The sequence below is a fragment of the Neolamprologus brichardi genome, chromosome 13 (assembly GCF_056152115.1).
Source record: "Neolamprologus brichardi isolate AB-2024 chromosome 13, ASM5615211v1, whole genome shotgun sequence".
NCBI lineage: Eukaryota > Metazoa > Chordata > Actinopteri > Cichliformes > Cichlidae > Neolamprologus > Neolamprologus brichardi.
In genome coordinates this window covers 29,179,691-29,196,453 of record NC_142116.1, presented here as the reverse complement: position 1 = coordinate 29,196,453, position 16,763 = coordinate 29,179,691, and the positions used below count along the sequence as shown (strand labels likewise).

The 16,763-nt window shown below is 44.5% G+C and overlaps 1 protein-coding gene across 1 annotated transcript in view; it reads left to right on the top strand.

Annotated features, from left to right (window-relative positions):
- rin2a (Ras and Rab interactor 2a) overlaps nucleotides 1-16,763 on the top strand; it is a 53,178-nt gene that overhangs the window by 29,586 nt on the left and 6,829 nt on the right. Inside the window, exons 7-8 of the mRNA XM_087850420.1 lie at nucleotides 663-754; nucleotides 12,774-14,384. Coding sequence (XP_087706546.1) covers nucleotides 663-754; nucleotides 12,774-14,384 — 1,703 coding nt within the window. The remainder of the gene's footprint in view (nucleotides 1-662; nucleotides 755-12,773; nucleotides 14,385-16,763) is intronic.

The window sequence follows — 16,763 nt, the reverse complement described above, 5'->3', positions numbered from 1 at the left end:
TTTTTAGGCTTCCTTTTGGCCCTTCCCTTTTCCAATGTTCTCATTTCATCCTTTCTGAAATCTGCCATGTTTGGAAGCTCTTTGGAAATGACCTTTTGGTTCAAAAATTCCTAGCAGTCAATTCTGTCCTCATGTGGAACTGTGAATGGTGGTTCGATAACAGTTAGTCCTTTGGTAGCTGCCACACAACTATCTGTTGGATAGTGTACTGGACAAATTCTCAGGGGGGGGGATCAAATACTTATTTCCTCACTAGAGCGCACATTAATTAATTAATTAATTAATTTTTATAGTAAGTTGTTAAAATGAGGAATTCAACAGGGGATCAAAAACGTATATCCTCCACTGCCCCAGTGTGTCCAGACTTCACTGTGACATCAATATCATAAAATTAGGTTCACTGTTGGTCACGCAAGCTTGCATGACCGAAACTGTAAAGTCTTTGAAATGTTTGGTAAAGTCCCAGAGGTAGCACAGCAGCATGCACATATTATCCTCCACAGTTCTGTGGTTGAACCCACACCTTAGCCACCATCGCACACCCAAGCTGAGCCACAGCTTTTTCAACACGGTGACTAACACAAGTTTGAGAGTAGCTTTTTAAATCAAACCGCTTTTCCTCCGTGTTCTAACTTTCATTGATCCTTTTCTCTCTTTCTCAGGGATGTGTTGCCGTTTACTCTGAAGCTCCCAGAGGCCATCGCTTCAGCCAGAACTTTTTCTGATCTTGAGGAAGTTGCTAAGCTTGGTGCAGGTTTGCTCACTTATTTATATGTAGTGTGTGTTAATGGTCAAGCTGGGGAACTCAAACTGCAGTGACAAATAAATATGACGTAATTGGCTACATATAAACTTTAAATGTTGAAGCCATTTTGAGAATAATGTCTGTGTAACATCTGTGTTCAGTGTAACTGTCAGTGATAGTTGGTTGTTTATTTCCAAAGTAGCTTATAGAGCTACTTTGGAAGCTTATAGAGCTTCCATAAGTTACTTTGGAAATAAACAACCAACTATCACTGAGAGTCCAAAGTAATTTGGAAGCTTATAGATCTGTGTATTCTATGAAAGTCTAAGGAATGCAGTATATACTGCAAGTATGGAAGTAAATTACTGCTGAGCGCTGTTGATAGCCAATTACTATTCTTCTCCATTCAGTCATCTACAGTCATTTGGAAGTAATTAATGATTGCTCAGTTTCAGAGTTTTTTGTTCAAACGGATTTGTGGACTTCCATCAGCAGACGGTACTTTCTGTTTTCCCACATTTATCGTGTGTAAAACCCGCAGAAACTTTTTTTCTCCTGAGGCCCATCCCAACCACATTCCATGGTATTTGAGGAGTTAACTGGCACGCTGGTGCTGAATGAATCACTCTTAGGGACAAAAACCTCTTCCACACCCAGATCAGTGCGACTGAGCTTTGTTTAAATCAGGCAAGAGCGCCTGTGTTTGTGGAAGAGATTTTATTCATGTTCATGACTTAATCGTGTGAGGTCAACGTCATCACCACCAACAACCAGCCTCAATCCCTTACCCAGTACTTGATCACGATTTTAGTTTAACGCAATTTAATGAAGACGATCAAATGATATTGAAAGTGGTGGTCTGCCAGTGGAACACAAAACAAGAGCAAATCAAGCGCTCCCTAAATGACCTGTCTGCATGTACCAATCACAACTGTTCCCTGGACCACCATAAATAACCACCATCATATAATTAATCATCATATCCTATAACAGTGCTGTAGAGTTATCGTCACCACAAGACACACAACTAACTTAATCAACCACCTAAAAATTCACCTCAAACTGCACTACATCTAATCATGAAGGCCATGGTGCTGTGACTTGTTTAATATCAACTCAGACATTTTTCCTCTTAGGGACACAGACGTCAGAGATGTGAAAAAGTGAAAGCATGACTCTAAGACAAACATTATTATCACTAAACTCAATGAATAATCTTGACAAATAATTGCGATAGTCGTTTTAGTCGTGGTGCAACCCTCCCTTTTGCTATCATGGGATGAAGTCTCAGCAAACCAGGGACAAGGAAATAATCATTGTGACACAAATCAAAAACATTTTCCCTTTTTATGTTGTTTTGTTTTTTAAACATGTAAAGTATGCAGGGATAAATCTAACCCTGGTAGGTTACCCCTTACAACATTTAGTTTTCTGTAAATTCATCGTAAAGGCAATAGTTCCAATGACATTCAAGCATTTCAGATTATTATTATTATTATTTTTTTTAATTTTTTTTTTTTTCCCTTTTTTCTTTTTTCTTTCTCTTTTTTTTTTCTTGCCTGTCCCGTTTGGCTCTTTTGCCATCAGAATTATTGTCTAAAGGCGAAGAAAGATGCCCAACGGATTTTCTTTACCAAATTGACCATCCCAGCTTTGCCGTAATGGTCCATTTGATTCACCTTTTATTCTTTATTTTATTTTCACTTGCTGAATACGGGACAGACTTGACTGGGGGAAAGAAAAGGGAGAAAGAAAGAGGGAAAGAAAAACAGTTGAGAAGAGGGACGGGGGAGAAGGGCGAAAAACAAAAACCAACAGAATAAGCAAAAAAAAAAAAAAAAAAAAAAAAAAAAAAATACATGTATCGATCACCTGGATCACCTGTTGAGAAAGAAAAAAGAAAACAAGCAGAAGAAAACGAGAGTAATACAATAAACAACATCACAATGATATATGGGAATATGACAGTAAATACTAAATATTAAACATTATTGTGCAGCACGTAAGATCGACAGCACAGTGTGCATTGAGGTAGGAGCCAAAAAGGGTGTAGTTTGTGTGTGTGCACCCGTGTGTACACCTGTGAGCATGGACGCGCTTGTTTTCTTAAAAGGTTCCCTCATGTAATGATCTGCTAGAGGGTGTGGGGGGCCACTGCCCCGTCCTCCAGGGCATGAAGCAGGTATGGAGGAGATCAAAACTCCAGACATCCAGAGGCCCCCAGAACACAAGAGACCAAGGAAGACCAACAGAGGGGCAGCCGTGCCACTGTCCCAGAAAGAGCTGAGGAGAGTCCCAGATGAGGGGTCACCCAGCAGCCACGGAGCAGAAGCCAGGGGGGGTTGCAGCGACGTGCCCATGAGCTCCGCCGGCAGCCAGCTGTGCCTGAGTGACCGAGCCCCAGGCCGAGAGGCCGGGGGCACCCCACCTCCGAAGTGGCCCAAGCGAGCCCCAGGCTCCAGGCCCCGATAAGCAGCCGCCAAGGAGTGAGCCGGTGTGTACCCGGACGCCCACCCCCGGACACAAAGAACCACCAACGCACCGATGTCTGAGGGAGTCCGCCCCCGGCAGGGGAAGTGGTGGGGGGAGATAGGCCTCCAAACCTTGGAGGGCCTGAGCTGTCCTCAGAGAGGTGGCGTCTGATACCCAACCTGACATATGGACACAGACATACAGGCACACACAGATACAAACATCCATTCCCACCCTCATGCTCTCATATGCACTTACTCCACACTTAACCAACGTGGAGACAGACATAAAGAGACGCTGTACACACAATCACACTCCCCAAGCGTACTCTACAAACCGGGTCTAGGTACCCTTGCCCCTGGAGGGGGGAACTGCACCCAGACCCAGGTTGTGTTACCCTTTTTCCCTGCGGTGGGGAGAAGCAGACTGCCCCGACTCCGCAGCAGCAGGGAGGCCCCACATTCCGGACCCCAGTCGGACGGCCAACTCCTCCTCCTAGCCCCCCTGCTCCAGCAGACCGCAGAGAACGAGGGTGAGAGAAGACTCCTAACCTCCCTCCACCCGCTCATTGTAGTGTTGATGTATGTGTGTTCTAAGGTGCATTTAAAACCCAGGAGGGCATGGAGCTACCTGCCAGAGAGCAGCAGGTAAGCGCATAGTCCCTCCTGCTAGCCCTCAATGTCTACGTGTATTTAAAATTGAGAGGTGGGCAACGACGCCAGGGGTGAGGTGTACACCCTGATGGTAATTGGGATTCCGTGTAGCGTGCCCACCCCCAAGATCCTATATGTATGTGTAATGAGAGTGTGAGTAATGTGAATGTCTAAGTTGCGGGATAAAATTGAGGCAGAGGCAGCCAGAAGGGGACAGAGGGGGGGGTTACCTCCTCTGCACCCTGGTGACACACCCCTACTCCAAGGCCCTGCATGTGTGGGTGGTTGTGGTGGAGCGGGAAGAGGGAGGCAGCTGGAGATGGGGAGGGAAGGAAGGGAGGGGCAAGTGACCCCTCCCTGGGGCCAGCTCCCCCGCTGACCCCAGTAGGCACCCCCATACTCCGCGACCCGCCAGGGAAGGGGGGCCCAGGCCCATCCGAACCGGGGCCCAGTGCAGCGGCGCCGCCCGGCCCCACAGAGCAGGGGCAGTCCACCCAACCCCACCACAGAGAAAACTGCACCCACCCCATCATCCACTCATCTTCCAGACTACATAAGACAATAGACGCCCAGGCTGAGATCTTCCTCCACCTCTCCTGTATCTCCCCCTCTTGCAGAGAGAGTTCCTGAGAGAGGAAAGCTCCTGCAAGATGTGACAACCCCCCCCCACCAGTTGAAGAGCCCCCCAGGTGGCTCGGCGCATCGGCGGCACCCCGCGCCAGTGGTGGGCCCCCATATACCCACCGGCCCACAACCCCGGCAACACACCAACCAGGACCCAGGCCCCCGAGGCCCGGCCAGGGCCCCAGGCCAGAGCCGGAGCGCCCCCAGAACCTCACGCCCGTCCCGGACCCACCCAGGGGCAGCCAGGCTACCAGGTCAGTAACCCCCGTCCGTCGGCACAGACCCTCCCCTAGCCCCGCTGCACGTAGCCACGAGGAAACCGTCACCTAAGAGCCAACAGAGCCCCTAATTGGCCATGACCGCTACCCCGGGTTGAGCCCCCCAAGGAAGATGCTCCCGGGGAACCCCCCGACGCCCTAAGCCTGACCCTACCCCCACACCAATCACAACAGTGAAGGCGAGACCAAAATATGACCCCCCACCCCCACTAGGTGATGGAGCTGATCAGAGGAGCCCAGAGCGATTGATCTGATGTGGTGGCAGAGGCTGTATCAAGACTAATGTAATCTAATAGATAATTTCTATATTGGTTAGAATTAAGATTGTTTTTATTTTTCCAGTTCATGAGGACTGTTTTCTTGGCTATGCATAGGGCAGTGAAAACCATATGGGCTATATTCTTTTCTGAAGTGACATTATCTAAGCTGCCCAACAAACACACTAAGGGGGAAGTTGGAATGTTACATTTCAGACACTTTGATAAGTCTTCACATATCTCGCGCCAAAACTTCTGAACTGGTGGACAGAACCAAAGAGCATGGATATAATTGTCCGGTGAATTGGTTTGGCAGTGTGAGCAGTTGTTGGTAGATGCAAAGCCCATCTTGAACATCCGATGACCTGTATAGTGCACTCTATGTAGTATTTTGTATTGAATTAATTGAAGACTGGGATTTTTGATTAGATGAAAGGTTTTTAAGCAAATCTGAGACCAGAAGTTTTGGTCTAAGTTAACTGATAAATCCGCTTCCCATTTTGCAATAGGAAGTGATATTGATTCATCTGTTTTAGAAAGCATTCTGTATATTTTGGATAGTAATTTGGGGGTTTTAAGAGTAAAAAATTGAACCACACTTGGTGGTGTTTGTAGTTCAACTTGACCCGGTTTAAATTTCTTTTTTATTATGGATTTAATTTGTTGATATTCTAAAAATCTTTTCTTGTTGATCCCATATTGTGTAACTAGTCTGTCAAATGAAATAAATTCTGTTCCTTCTAGTATATGTTCTACATATTTGATTCCTTTACCATTCCAATCTGAAAAGTTTATCATATTATTGTTTTGTAATATGTCAGGGTTGTTCCAGATAGGTGTACGTTTGCATGGGATTAATGAAGACTCTCAGATTATTTTTGAGCCTTTGTTAGGCAGTTTGATAGTGGAGAGTGGACAGCACTCCTTTTTTACACCCTCAGACTCTACCACTATGATTCAGCTTGAGCCATTAAGGGGTACTCAAAGTTAGACTTGACTTCTTCTTAAAGAATTCTGTGTGACACGATGATTAGATGACATTCTTGCCTTTTATTGAAGTGCGTACAGACTTGTCTTTACAACCCCCCCCCCCCCCCCCCCCCCACAAACAGTCTTTCATTCATAAAAAGGGTGCCTTTTTGGTGAAGTGACACAATAGTGGCCTTTGTGTTGCTAAAGGTAATTGAGCTACAGTGAATAGTTGATCTAGGAGACATTTCTGACGTTGATATGAACAGTATGCTTGTGAGACTCTGTGGGTATTACTTTCACCACTGACTCACAAAGGAGAAAAGATCACTGTTGAGTGTGACGTTGTCAGTGTCATGTTACCTATGTTGTGTGGCGCTCCAGCTGTGATAACACTGTTGTAGGGAAGGTGTTTTTTAGTAAGGTAACTGACTTTTTGTAATGTTCTTAAAGTTTAGCTTGGCAGCCGGGTCCAAAAGTGGCCCATTAGACACTTCATGTGTACAGATTTTCTATTTGGCTGACAAATTCGGAGGGGAACTTTTAAGATCAATGATATGTTTTTGTATTTAGTCTTGAATTGATTAAGTTTTGATGTTTTGCTTCTGGTTTTCCCTATAATTTATTTTTAAAGTTTGCAAGTTTGCACCATAATAACTTTATCTTTAACAATGTGCTTAAAGAACTAAGAGCATAAATGACATAAATGTAATGTTGGCGTGAATATTTTAATGGATTCTCACATTAGCTAGCAGTAAGTGCAGACTCCACTTACTGCATTAGTCTCAGTGTAGACCTCGGTTCTTTTTAACAGCCAAAAGGGGACAACTTCTTTTGTTTGGGAGGTCTGATCTTCATAGAAGTCTATCCTTAATCTTTTTTTCGCTCTTCTCTGTTGGCAACGAACTCCACTGTCGTGTTCCTGCTCTGCTTAGCTTGTCAACCAATCAGCATTTGACCAGTTGAGCAATGTACTGTTGGGTTTTCAGGGGACTGCATGGGAGCATGTTTGCATTGGTTGAAAACCCCTCTCAAATTTTGCATGTTCTCCCTATGACTGTATGGCTTCTAACGTAGAAAATGAAAACATACATGGACTCCAAAGACACGCATGATGTAAGTGAAATTGTTCTAAACTGGCCATGGGTGTGTACGGTTGCTATCGATATGTGTTAGCCCTTAGCCAATTCAGAGTTCTTGGCTTAGAGCTCAGTAGATGAATGGATGTTTTGGCCTCAGTGAGTACTTGTTTAATATGAATATGAAACATTATTATTTAACCCTAATTTATGTTAATATTAGTAAAGCTGAATTTTTCTAAACACTGAAAGTAATTCAATAACATAAATTCAATTCAATTCAATTCAATTTTATTTATATAGCGCCAAATCACAACAAATGTCGCCTCAAGGCGACATTTTTACCCAAAATTGTTTTTTGGGTTTTTTGAACGACACATGAATACTCCCCCCGAACTTCTAATCTGTTTAATATTGTTCCCATTGCAAAAAACTTTGGAAAGCATCACGTTAAACAACATCATTGAATTGTTATTTAATCTTTACAAATAATTTCCTTAGTATATAAATAAAAGATAAATAAAACATTTCTAATCTTGTATTACTAAATATTTGCCTTTCTTTTGTAGATCTCATCAGGTTCTCAGCCTTTGATCAGTCATATTCCTGTCGTGTTTATTTGGCCCTGACTCCATACTCTTTAATATTGTGCCTCCGTCAGTATCAGATCCAGTTATGAACTATTTGTTGCTCAGGTTTGCAGCTGAAACACGTGTTTTGTTGTTGTTGTTGTTTTTTTCATGAACTGCTCTATGTAGGTATTGGCAAGACACTAGCAAGGCAGGCAACAGTGTTACTATTATGTTACTTGCAAGTGTCTTAGTTAATTTAACAAGTGAAAAGGGAGGTTAGCACCTCCTGAGAGTAGCTTCTGTCTGAATGTTAACAATGGGAGTGATAACTTATTAATCAGTACCCGAGCTTTCCTGATTCTTATGCTCAGTATTTGACCTGAGATTCACACATTCTATTTTGTACCTGTTTATTTACTGCAGGCTGTCAAAGCAGAGCTGTAAAGCATCATTTCCAGGCTCATTAAGAGATCTGTTGGGTTTTGATTGGTTGTTACTGATCTGTTAGTAATAACACTGATCTTGATGATAATCCTTAGGATCAGCTCAGCATATTGCTAATACACTGTAGAGTCTGGCAACATCCTGGTGTGCAGCCTGATAATCAGATCTACTCTTATGGAAAGCGGCATGTTCATTGATGGAACAGTTTGTTTCATCTGCCACTTGGTTAAGTTGAAGTAGTCTCAGCACTGAGAGCCACCACTTCCTCCCTCTGACTTTTTTTTTCTGGCTCCAGTTTGGCAGCCGTAGCTCTGAATGATGTCACACAATTTCCCAGTTCTTACACAAAACCACAGCGAACCACATTCCTGTCTTGGACTCTGTATGTGCACTCTGTGCAGGAGAGCTTTACTGTGCTTTGTATTTACTCGTATGAGCACGCCTGAATGCATTACTGTGTATTGCAGGTAAATTTTTTACGCAAAGAAAAATTCCGATGAAAGTTGTGAAATCTTTGAAACAGAAAACATTCATATGTGGAAGTTGCTTTTGAACACAGTACTCTGGAAAGCTTTTGAGCCTCCACTCATTTGTTTTTATTTTACTAGTCATAGGTGAAAATGGGTGCAGCAATTTATTGAAACATGGAAATATGAACAGAGTTCTTTGTCATTAGTCCATCCACTTTGTGCAAGGCAAAGGTACCACTGACATCAAAACAGCTGCAAAGGATGAAACATTGTCATTGTTGCAACACAGTTAAATAGACTAGTTCATATATAGTGCTTTTCTATCCTACCTGAGCACTCAAAGTTGTTTATACAACATGACTTCTATCTAATATGAACACACACTCACGATCTAATGGATGTATCAGGGGTTAGCATCTTGCTTGGAGCAGCGAGGGGACCACGCCAACCTGGTTACGAGAAGGCCTTTAGCTTGTCCATGTGGGTATCTGCAAATTTCATCAGGGGCTTTTTTCTTGGTCGCCACGCTCTTAGTCCGTAGAGATATAAAACTCACTTCAGTGTGGACAGTGACACTTGTGTTCCAGAAGTTTCCAGTTCGTGGGAGTCTTGTTGGTTCCTGGGTTATTCCTGAACATGCTAACTGTCACAATATGGCTGTCTGCAGGCAAGAGTAGGACCCAAACGCAAACTCGCAGAGACAAAAAGTAAACTCAAAAAACACAGCTTTATTGCTGGCGTGGAGTGGGAGACAAAAAACAATACAAAACTAAACTGGGAAAACTAAAGCACAAGGAGCCACAGGGAAAAATCACACAGCTATGAGGGAGGACGCAACACTGACAAAGAGAAACATGGGGCTTAAATACACTGAGGGATAACGAGGGGGAATGAGCCACAGGAGGAGAGCACAGCTGGGAGTAATTAGGCAGGACGAGACGAGGGAAGCAAAACTAGAAACATTAACATAGGACAGACTGTGAAAGTAAAACAGGAAACACACTGACGGAACTCAAGACATGTAAACGAGACAGACTGGGGAGACAGAACATAGGGACCTGAAACATGGAACAGAAAGGCACAGTAGACACAACATGAACATAACAACGCCACAGGGGAAAAGTAAAACAAAATGCAGGAACACAGGACCTCTTTCAAAATAAAATGGGAAACATAATGAAACACAATATGTCTGTGAAGGTTCTCAGTCATCCAGGTCATCGTAGTCAAAGGAGCTTGCAAAGAAAAGCGTCTGGATTTCTTTAAGTTACTTGAAGACGTTTCACCTCTCATCCGAGAAGCTTCTTCAGTTCTGAGGTCAAATGGTGGAGAGTCCCAGATATAAACCTGGTGGGAGTTTCCCCCCACAGAGGGACAAAAGGACCCCCTGATGATCCTCTAATCGCCTGAGCCAAGGTGTGAAACTGAGTGTGGGTCCCAATCAGCCAGAGTTTCAGGTGAGCTCATTGTGAAACCTGGCCCCACCTTATCATGCGAATTCCTGAGGTCAGATGGCCCAGGATGTGAGTGGGCGTTAAGGTGTCTGGGGAGGGAACTCAAAACTGGATTATAGATGGCAGACAGTTGGTGTCGTAAACCACCGCCACCATCTTTGAACAGAGGCGGTGGTTTACGACACCAACTGTCTGCCATCTATAATCCAGTTCTGAGATCCCTTCCCAGACGCCTTAACGCCCACTCACATCCTGGGCCCTCTGACCTCAGGAAATCACATGATAGAGTGGGGCCAGGTTTCACAATGAGCTCACCCGAAACCCCGGCTGATTGGGACCCACACTCAGTTTCACACCTTGGCTCAGGCGATTAGAGGATCATCAGGGGGTCCTTTTGTCCCTCTGTGGGGGGATACTCCCACCAGGTTTATATCTGGGACTCTCCACCATTTGACCTTAGAACTGAAGAAGCCTCTCGGATGAGAGGTGAAACGTCTTCAAGTAACTTAAAGAAGTCCAGACGCTTTTCTTTGCAAGCTCCTTTGACAATAATGAAACACAGACGTGAAGCACATGAAGGACAAGGGAGACTTAACAGGGGTTGGATACACAAGGGGAATCTAATAAACAAATGAACTTAGATAACCTAATGAACAAAATAAACTCAAACTTAAAACGCTGGGTCAAAAGACCCAGGATCATGACACTAACTGGTGTTCTCTACTCTGAAGATGACCGTCTGGGACTTCTTCAACCCCTGTTGAAAATAAATTGCAGTCCATGATTAAAAGCTGGGTCCGCACCAGGGAATCCACCAATGCAGTCTGCCAAGAAGAGTGGTTATATCTAACCAGAACTATGCCAAAAGCTTTTTGGTGGCTACTGAAGGTGCAACTTGCTAAGGGAAATTTAACCAAATATTCTCAGGATGTATGTACAATTTTGATCCAAAATAAATTCAAACTTTTATGGCCAGTTTTTGTTGGTTTTTTTAATTTTTATTTGTCATCAATAAAGATGGATGCTGTATAATCATTCCACCCTGGAAAAAGAGCAGTTGAAAGAAATCATTAAAATCCCAACATTACCCTGACATTCCCATCATCAGTATGTGTAAACTTTTAGCACAACTGTAACGAACGTACAAAGAGGTTTTTCAGCAAGTCTGAGAAGTAAAGGTTACTTATAGAGAGAATAAACATCAGCAGCGCAAGACGGAAATGGGGGAAGGACTTGTTTTGGTTTGCCACGCAGCTTCATCTGAAAGGGGAGAGGAGAGGTGGGGACAGTGTGCCAACAGCCCGCCCACACCCTTATTAACACAAGTGAGTCATAACAAAGAGGGAGTGCGAGCGAGCCACAGAAACCAGCAGAGTTTCAGCCTGCAGAGACGCAGTGTCCTCTAAACACAAAGTTAGACTGACATCAGCCTGTGCCATTCAGCTTTGGGTCACAGTAAGTACTGTTGTTTCTTCTCTGCTGTGTGAAGGCGCTGCACTGTGTCTGGCACTAATATTTCTCATATGCCGTTGTTTCCTCTGCTGTGTGTTTGTCTGGTACGGCTCAGACTCCAAGTGCTCAACAAAGAGTTGTGTTAAAATTGTTTAGTGCCATTTCTCTCTTTCTTTCCTCTGTTGAGAAAAGCTCCTAACAGCGTGAAGGAGCGTTTAGAGGTTTTTGGCATTTGTTTTATTTAGCGGGGCTTTTACTGGGAGTTGATGGGAGCACTGCTGAGCATTTTCCTGCTCTTCGCTGAACTGTTGGATCTATAAACGTGTCGGCTCCCAGTAAAAAAGATAGCTGACTCTGTTTATTTTCTTGGCACATTTTTTGCTTTTGAAAGCAAACCGCCCAATAAATAGCTGTTTGATCGCAGTGGGCAGAAGGATTTTTTACTTGATTCTGTTTTACACAGCCTCGCTGAGGGACATCACTGTTGGACTGTTCAGCAGATGCAGTTTGAGATAATTGTGAGCAATGGTGATGCTTTCTTTGTTAAATGGTGCTCTAATATTAGTTAAATTGGCCCTTATTAGTCAATATTAGTGGCACTCGTGCCTCCAAAGCTTTTGAGGGTGAAACAGGAAAATATTATTACATCATACTAGACTGTAATATTTGAATTCATGAGTCTCCCTCACCTTGCCATGTGTTTATTGTCTTTTGGCTGTTAGATTATGACAAAAAACGCAGTTATTATTTTTAGTCAGTGATTAAAATCTCCGGTAATTAACAAGGTTATTCATTAACTTGATAAGTCAAGTATTTATTGATTTCTTTTTACAGGGGATTTCCTTGGACATAAAGTCTGATTCGAATTAAAAGCAAACACAAAGGATTTATAGGAAATGTTTCCCATTTTTTTTACCTTTGATTTTTCTTACTTTCATAATTTATGAAAGCCAAATTGTGGCTGAACTTGAAATCTAATCAGTCCTGTTTTTATCTGAAAGCTGTGAAAAGGCAACTCTGATAAATTTGTTTATAGATTATAGAGCTCATGGCCTTGGGGATTAGTTTTGCCAGATCAGGTCAATCACAGTAACACACTATCACTTTATGATTATGGTCAAAATAATCTGAGATAATGAAGTTGTATGGAAGTCTGTAAAAGCTTACAAAACATTTATTTAGGGTATTATACAAGCATTGTTTACACAATGTTGATATTTAATTTAGAAATTTCATGGTTACTGTTAAAAAAACAATAGAAAACAATATGAATACAAGATCTTTCATTTGCTGTTTCTTTTTAGGCTTCTGGGATGTTCCATTGTGCCGCAGGAGGAAGAGCTCCGTGTCGTTGACGGGGACAGCAGCTCCTGACAGACCACCCCCACCTGCCCACAGACCAGTGTCCTCAAAAGCTACCTCAGGACGCCCTCGGCTTCAAACTCGCACCCCATCTGAGCTTGAGTGTTGCCAAGCCAATGGAGCGCTGTGCTTCATCAACCCCCTCTTCCTAAAGGTCCACCAGCCAGGTGATAATCAGAGCTTCACTCCCAACATCCCCGACACAGGAAAGCAGGACCTGAAAGAGGAAGCTGACAAAAGAAAAGGCAACAGTAAGGAAGCTCAGGGCTCGTGTGCCAACAATCTCCAGGTTTGCAGCTCAGATCACAGCCACAGCAGCCAGTCACAGCAAGGAAACCTGCAGAACCCTGACAGAAACGCAGAGCTACACACCAGCACAAGTCACAAACTCAGCGGGCTAGAAAGTGTGACACGATTTCCACCACCGCGGCCACCTCCACCTCGCTTTACAGCACAGCAAACAGCCCCTCCTGTTCGGCAGCGCAGCATGCCCGAGAAGATCTCCTGGATCAAGGAGAAGGTGGAGGAGAGGGAGCGAGGCAGCAGCCTCCTTTCTCGCCTTGGCTCCTCGCTAAGTATCAGCCCCTCATCCTCTCCGCCTAAGAGACTTAGCATCAGCTCACCTATATCCATCCCCCGGCCATCACTGCCCCTCTCTCTGCCATCTCTGTCCTCCTCTCCACGTCGAACCAAAGCCTCACCAACATCCAGTCTAGAGGACGCTCAGTGTCAACGAGCTCTGGAGGACGACACCATTGAGAAGGCCCTAATGAGAGCCAAACTATCCCGGCAAAAGGCTCTACCCTGCTCCCAGAACTCCTGCAGTCCCCCAGACTCCACCGTGGTGACAGCAGGCGAGCATGGAGGGGTGGGCGGAGCAGAGGAAGAAAGAGTTGACGAATGCAGCGGGGGCAGCCAGCGGCTCAGTGACATGAGCCTCTCCACAGACTCGTCAGACTCGCTGGATTTCTCTCAGTCCTCAGCTTTCTTTATGCCTCCTATGCATGACCCCAGCCCCCCCACTGAGGCTGACTTCAACACCCACCTCCCCCTCTCCATCCCACCGTCCCACCTAGGTTTCTGCAGTATGGAGGACGATGACGACGATGAGGATGAAGATGACGAAGAGGAACACGACTATGGCGTCAGCCTGGAGAGCGATCAGGACCAAGACCAGGACCTGACCATGGTGCCACCTGGACACCGCACAAAGCGTCGCCCCAGTGCCAGTGCCCTGGTCCTCCAGAAGGCCCTGCGAGGCCATTTGCGCAAAGTGAGCGGCGTTTTCAACTCGCTGCTCACACCTGAGAAGAGGGCGATCCGCAAAGTGGTAGAGCTGTCCAGAGATAAGAGCTCGTACTTCGGCTCCTTGGTGCAGGACTATCTGAGCTACATGGGCGAGGGTGCGGGCACCCAGGCATGGCAGGGATACGACTCCGGACTGGACCTGCTGCAGACTCTCCGGCAGTTTATCACACAGATGAAGAGCTACCTTCGACAGAGCTCCGAGATGGAGCCGCCCATCGAGAGCCTGATCCCAGAAGACCAGATCGGTGAGTTATCAGTGCAGAGCGTGGTCCTCCAACATTTTACTTTAGCACAGAGCTCTATTTTCTCACCTGTGTTTTCCCAGACGTTGCACCGACCCTCCAAAACTAACGCTCTGCACCGTTGCAACATTTCTACCCTTTTAAGCTTCTGATCTCATCGTTTCTCAGCAGGTAGTCAGCTCCCTGCATGACTGCAGATAAATGTGACTATTTTTAGGAAGTGTGAATGAGTGACACATTCAGAAATCTTAATCATTGTGGAAAATCACAGTCACATTAACTCCAATTAATGCACATGTAGCAGTTTCACTTCAGTATTTTAGCAGTGAACACTGGAAAACGCTTTGTGTGTCTACTTTAGAAGCAGAATGCAAATCTCTATTGAAGCAATAATTGTGTTTGCATTTCTCTGTTACTGCCCTTTTACTATTTTTATCCTTTTTTCTATCTTACAATGTCTTTAAAGCACTTTGGAGGAGGACAGCCAGACACAACTACACAACCACACACACACACGCACATACACTGTCTCACTGACACACACACACACACACCTGCCGGAAGAGTCTGAATCATTTAGGCCAAGACTCAGTGGCCACATTAGACTTTGGACAGAAACATGTAAACACGGAGCACAAAGAGGGTTTTATCTGTGGAGGAAGGAGCCCACTTCACCAACCTGTTTTTACTGGCCTCTTTCAGAAAGTTGAGCAAAGGGCTGCAACCATGAAGTCATGAATTGGGTGGAGAAGTGCGGACAGTTGACTTTGTAATGTTGTTTTCACCTGTAAGAAAGTTATTGCTTTGTGTTCGTTTGTGTATCAGGATTGAAGGATCCAATTTTTTTTTAAAGCTCGACCCGGAGCAGGACAGGGTATCTCCATCTCTGCTCATTTCATTATAAATAGTTAAGGAAGCATTCTGGGAAGCATCCTTTTGGATTTGGACGTGTGTAAAACTCCACAGGCTGATCAGCTGTTAGAAAATGAAAAACGTTGCTTAACCTTTAAAGCCAGAAACATTTTCATTATGTTCCATTTTCCCCTCGATAAATAATTTGATTGACAGCTACGATCGGTTTTAGGGAAAGCTAAAATTGAAAGAGCAGCATTGTTGCGTGTTGTGGCCCCCTCTCGTGCCCACTCTCTGAATGGCTTGTTTTTCTCAGGGATGACACACTGGGAACTGCTGCGGTTTTTACTTCTTGGAACACTTACACAACATTTAGTTGTGGCAGCTTCAGAGAGTGTTTTCTGTTGAGCTCAAAGGCCGGCTGGCCCAGATGCCTCTGGATGGCCGTCTGCCAAGTCATGCAACCGGTCTCGGTCCAATTCCAGCTCTCCAATCAGAGGGAGAGGATTAGAAGCGAGCCCCCATCACACTGTGCCTCTCCCTGCCCTTCACTCTTTGTTTTTAATCTGTGGTTCTTCAATCTCTCCCTCTCTCACTTGACACTGCCAGTAGGTGGTGTGAGAAAATGACATAATGTGAATCAGATGAAACCGAGAGGTGACCTAAAACAAGCTGTACCATCAGGCCATCTGTGTTGTAGATGATGTTTGGTTTTTGGGAGTAGGTCGATTTCAAATATGGAAGCTACCTCTGTGCTTGTTGTGCTCCTTCATCACCCCAGCTGTGTATGTGTTCAGGATGTTCAGGGGGGAGGGGGAGTAGGGGGCAGGGGAAAATAGAGTCTGTTGTGTTGAAGTCATCCCACACAGAGAGGCTGTCCTCCGGCAGGCAGCCTGAGCCAGATCAACATCATGATCAAGCAGGTCTAACTTATTGATGATGTTATCATATACACACCTCGGGACTCTGGCTTTTACTTATAGCTCTGATGATACTTTTATTCAGCTGTTGCTTTTAGGTCACATATCAGCTTAGAAATTCACTTTTTGTACAGACAAATGACACATAACATGCTAATTAACATGTTTATTGATGCTGGACGGTGGATTTTATTTCCTTCAGACAGATCCACACTAGATATTGATATATGTAAAGGACCACACTGCAGTCGTCGTCTTACTGTTTTGAAACTGGAAGTGATGAGCAAGTGTTGGAGCTGAAAACGTAAACTTTTTTGTTTGTTTGTGGTTTTGTTGCATTATTCACATTGGTCTTGCTTTATCCTGCTAATGACTAAGTGACTTTAGTGAACACATTCAAGAGGAGTTTATGGGATCAAAGGTCAAAGTAGATGATGTCTGCTGTTCTGTAGGTGTCTTAAACATGCTGCTGGTATGACGAGGACGAGTCAAAATGCTATTTTTATGGTTCAGATTATAAGCAGGAAGTCAACAATCTGTGTAGCTTCTGGCTTCAGTGACAGAACAGATACTCACTTCTGTTCCTGATTTCAGCAGGCTATTTATAGTT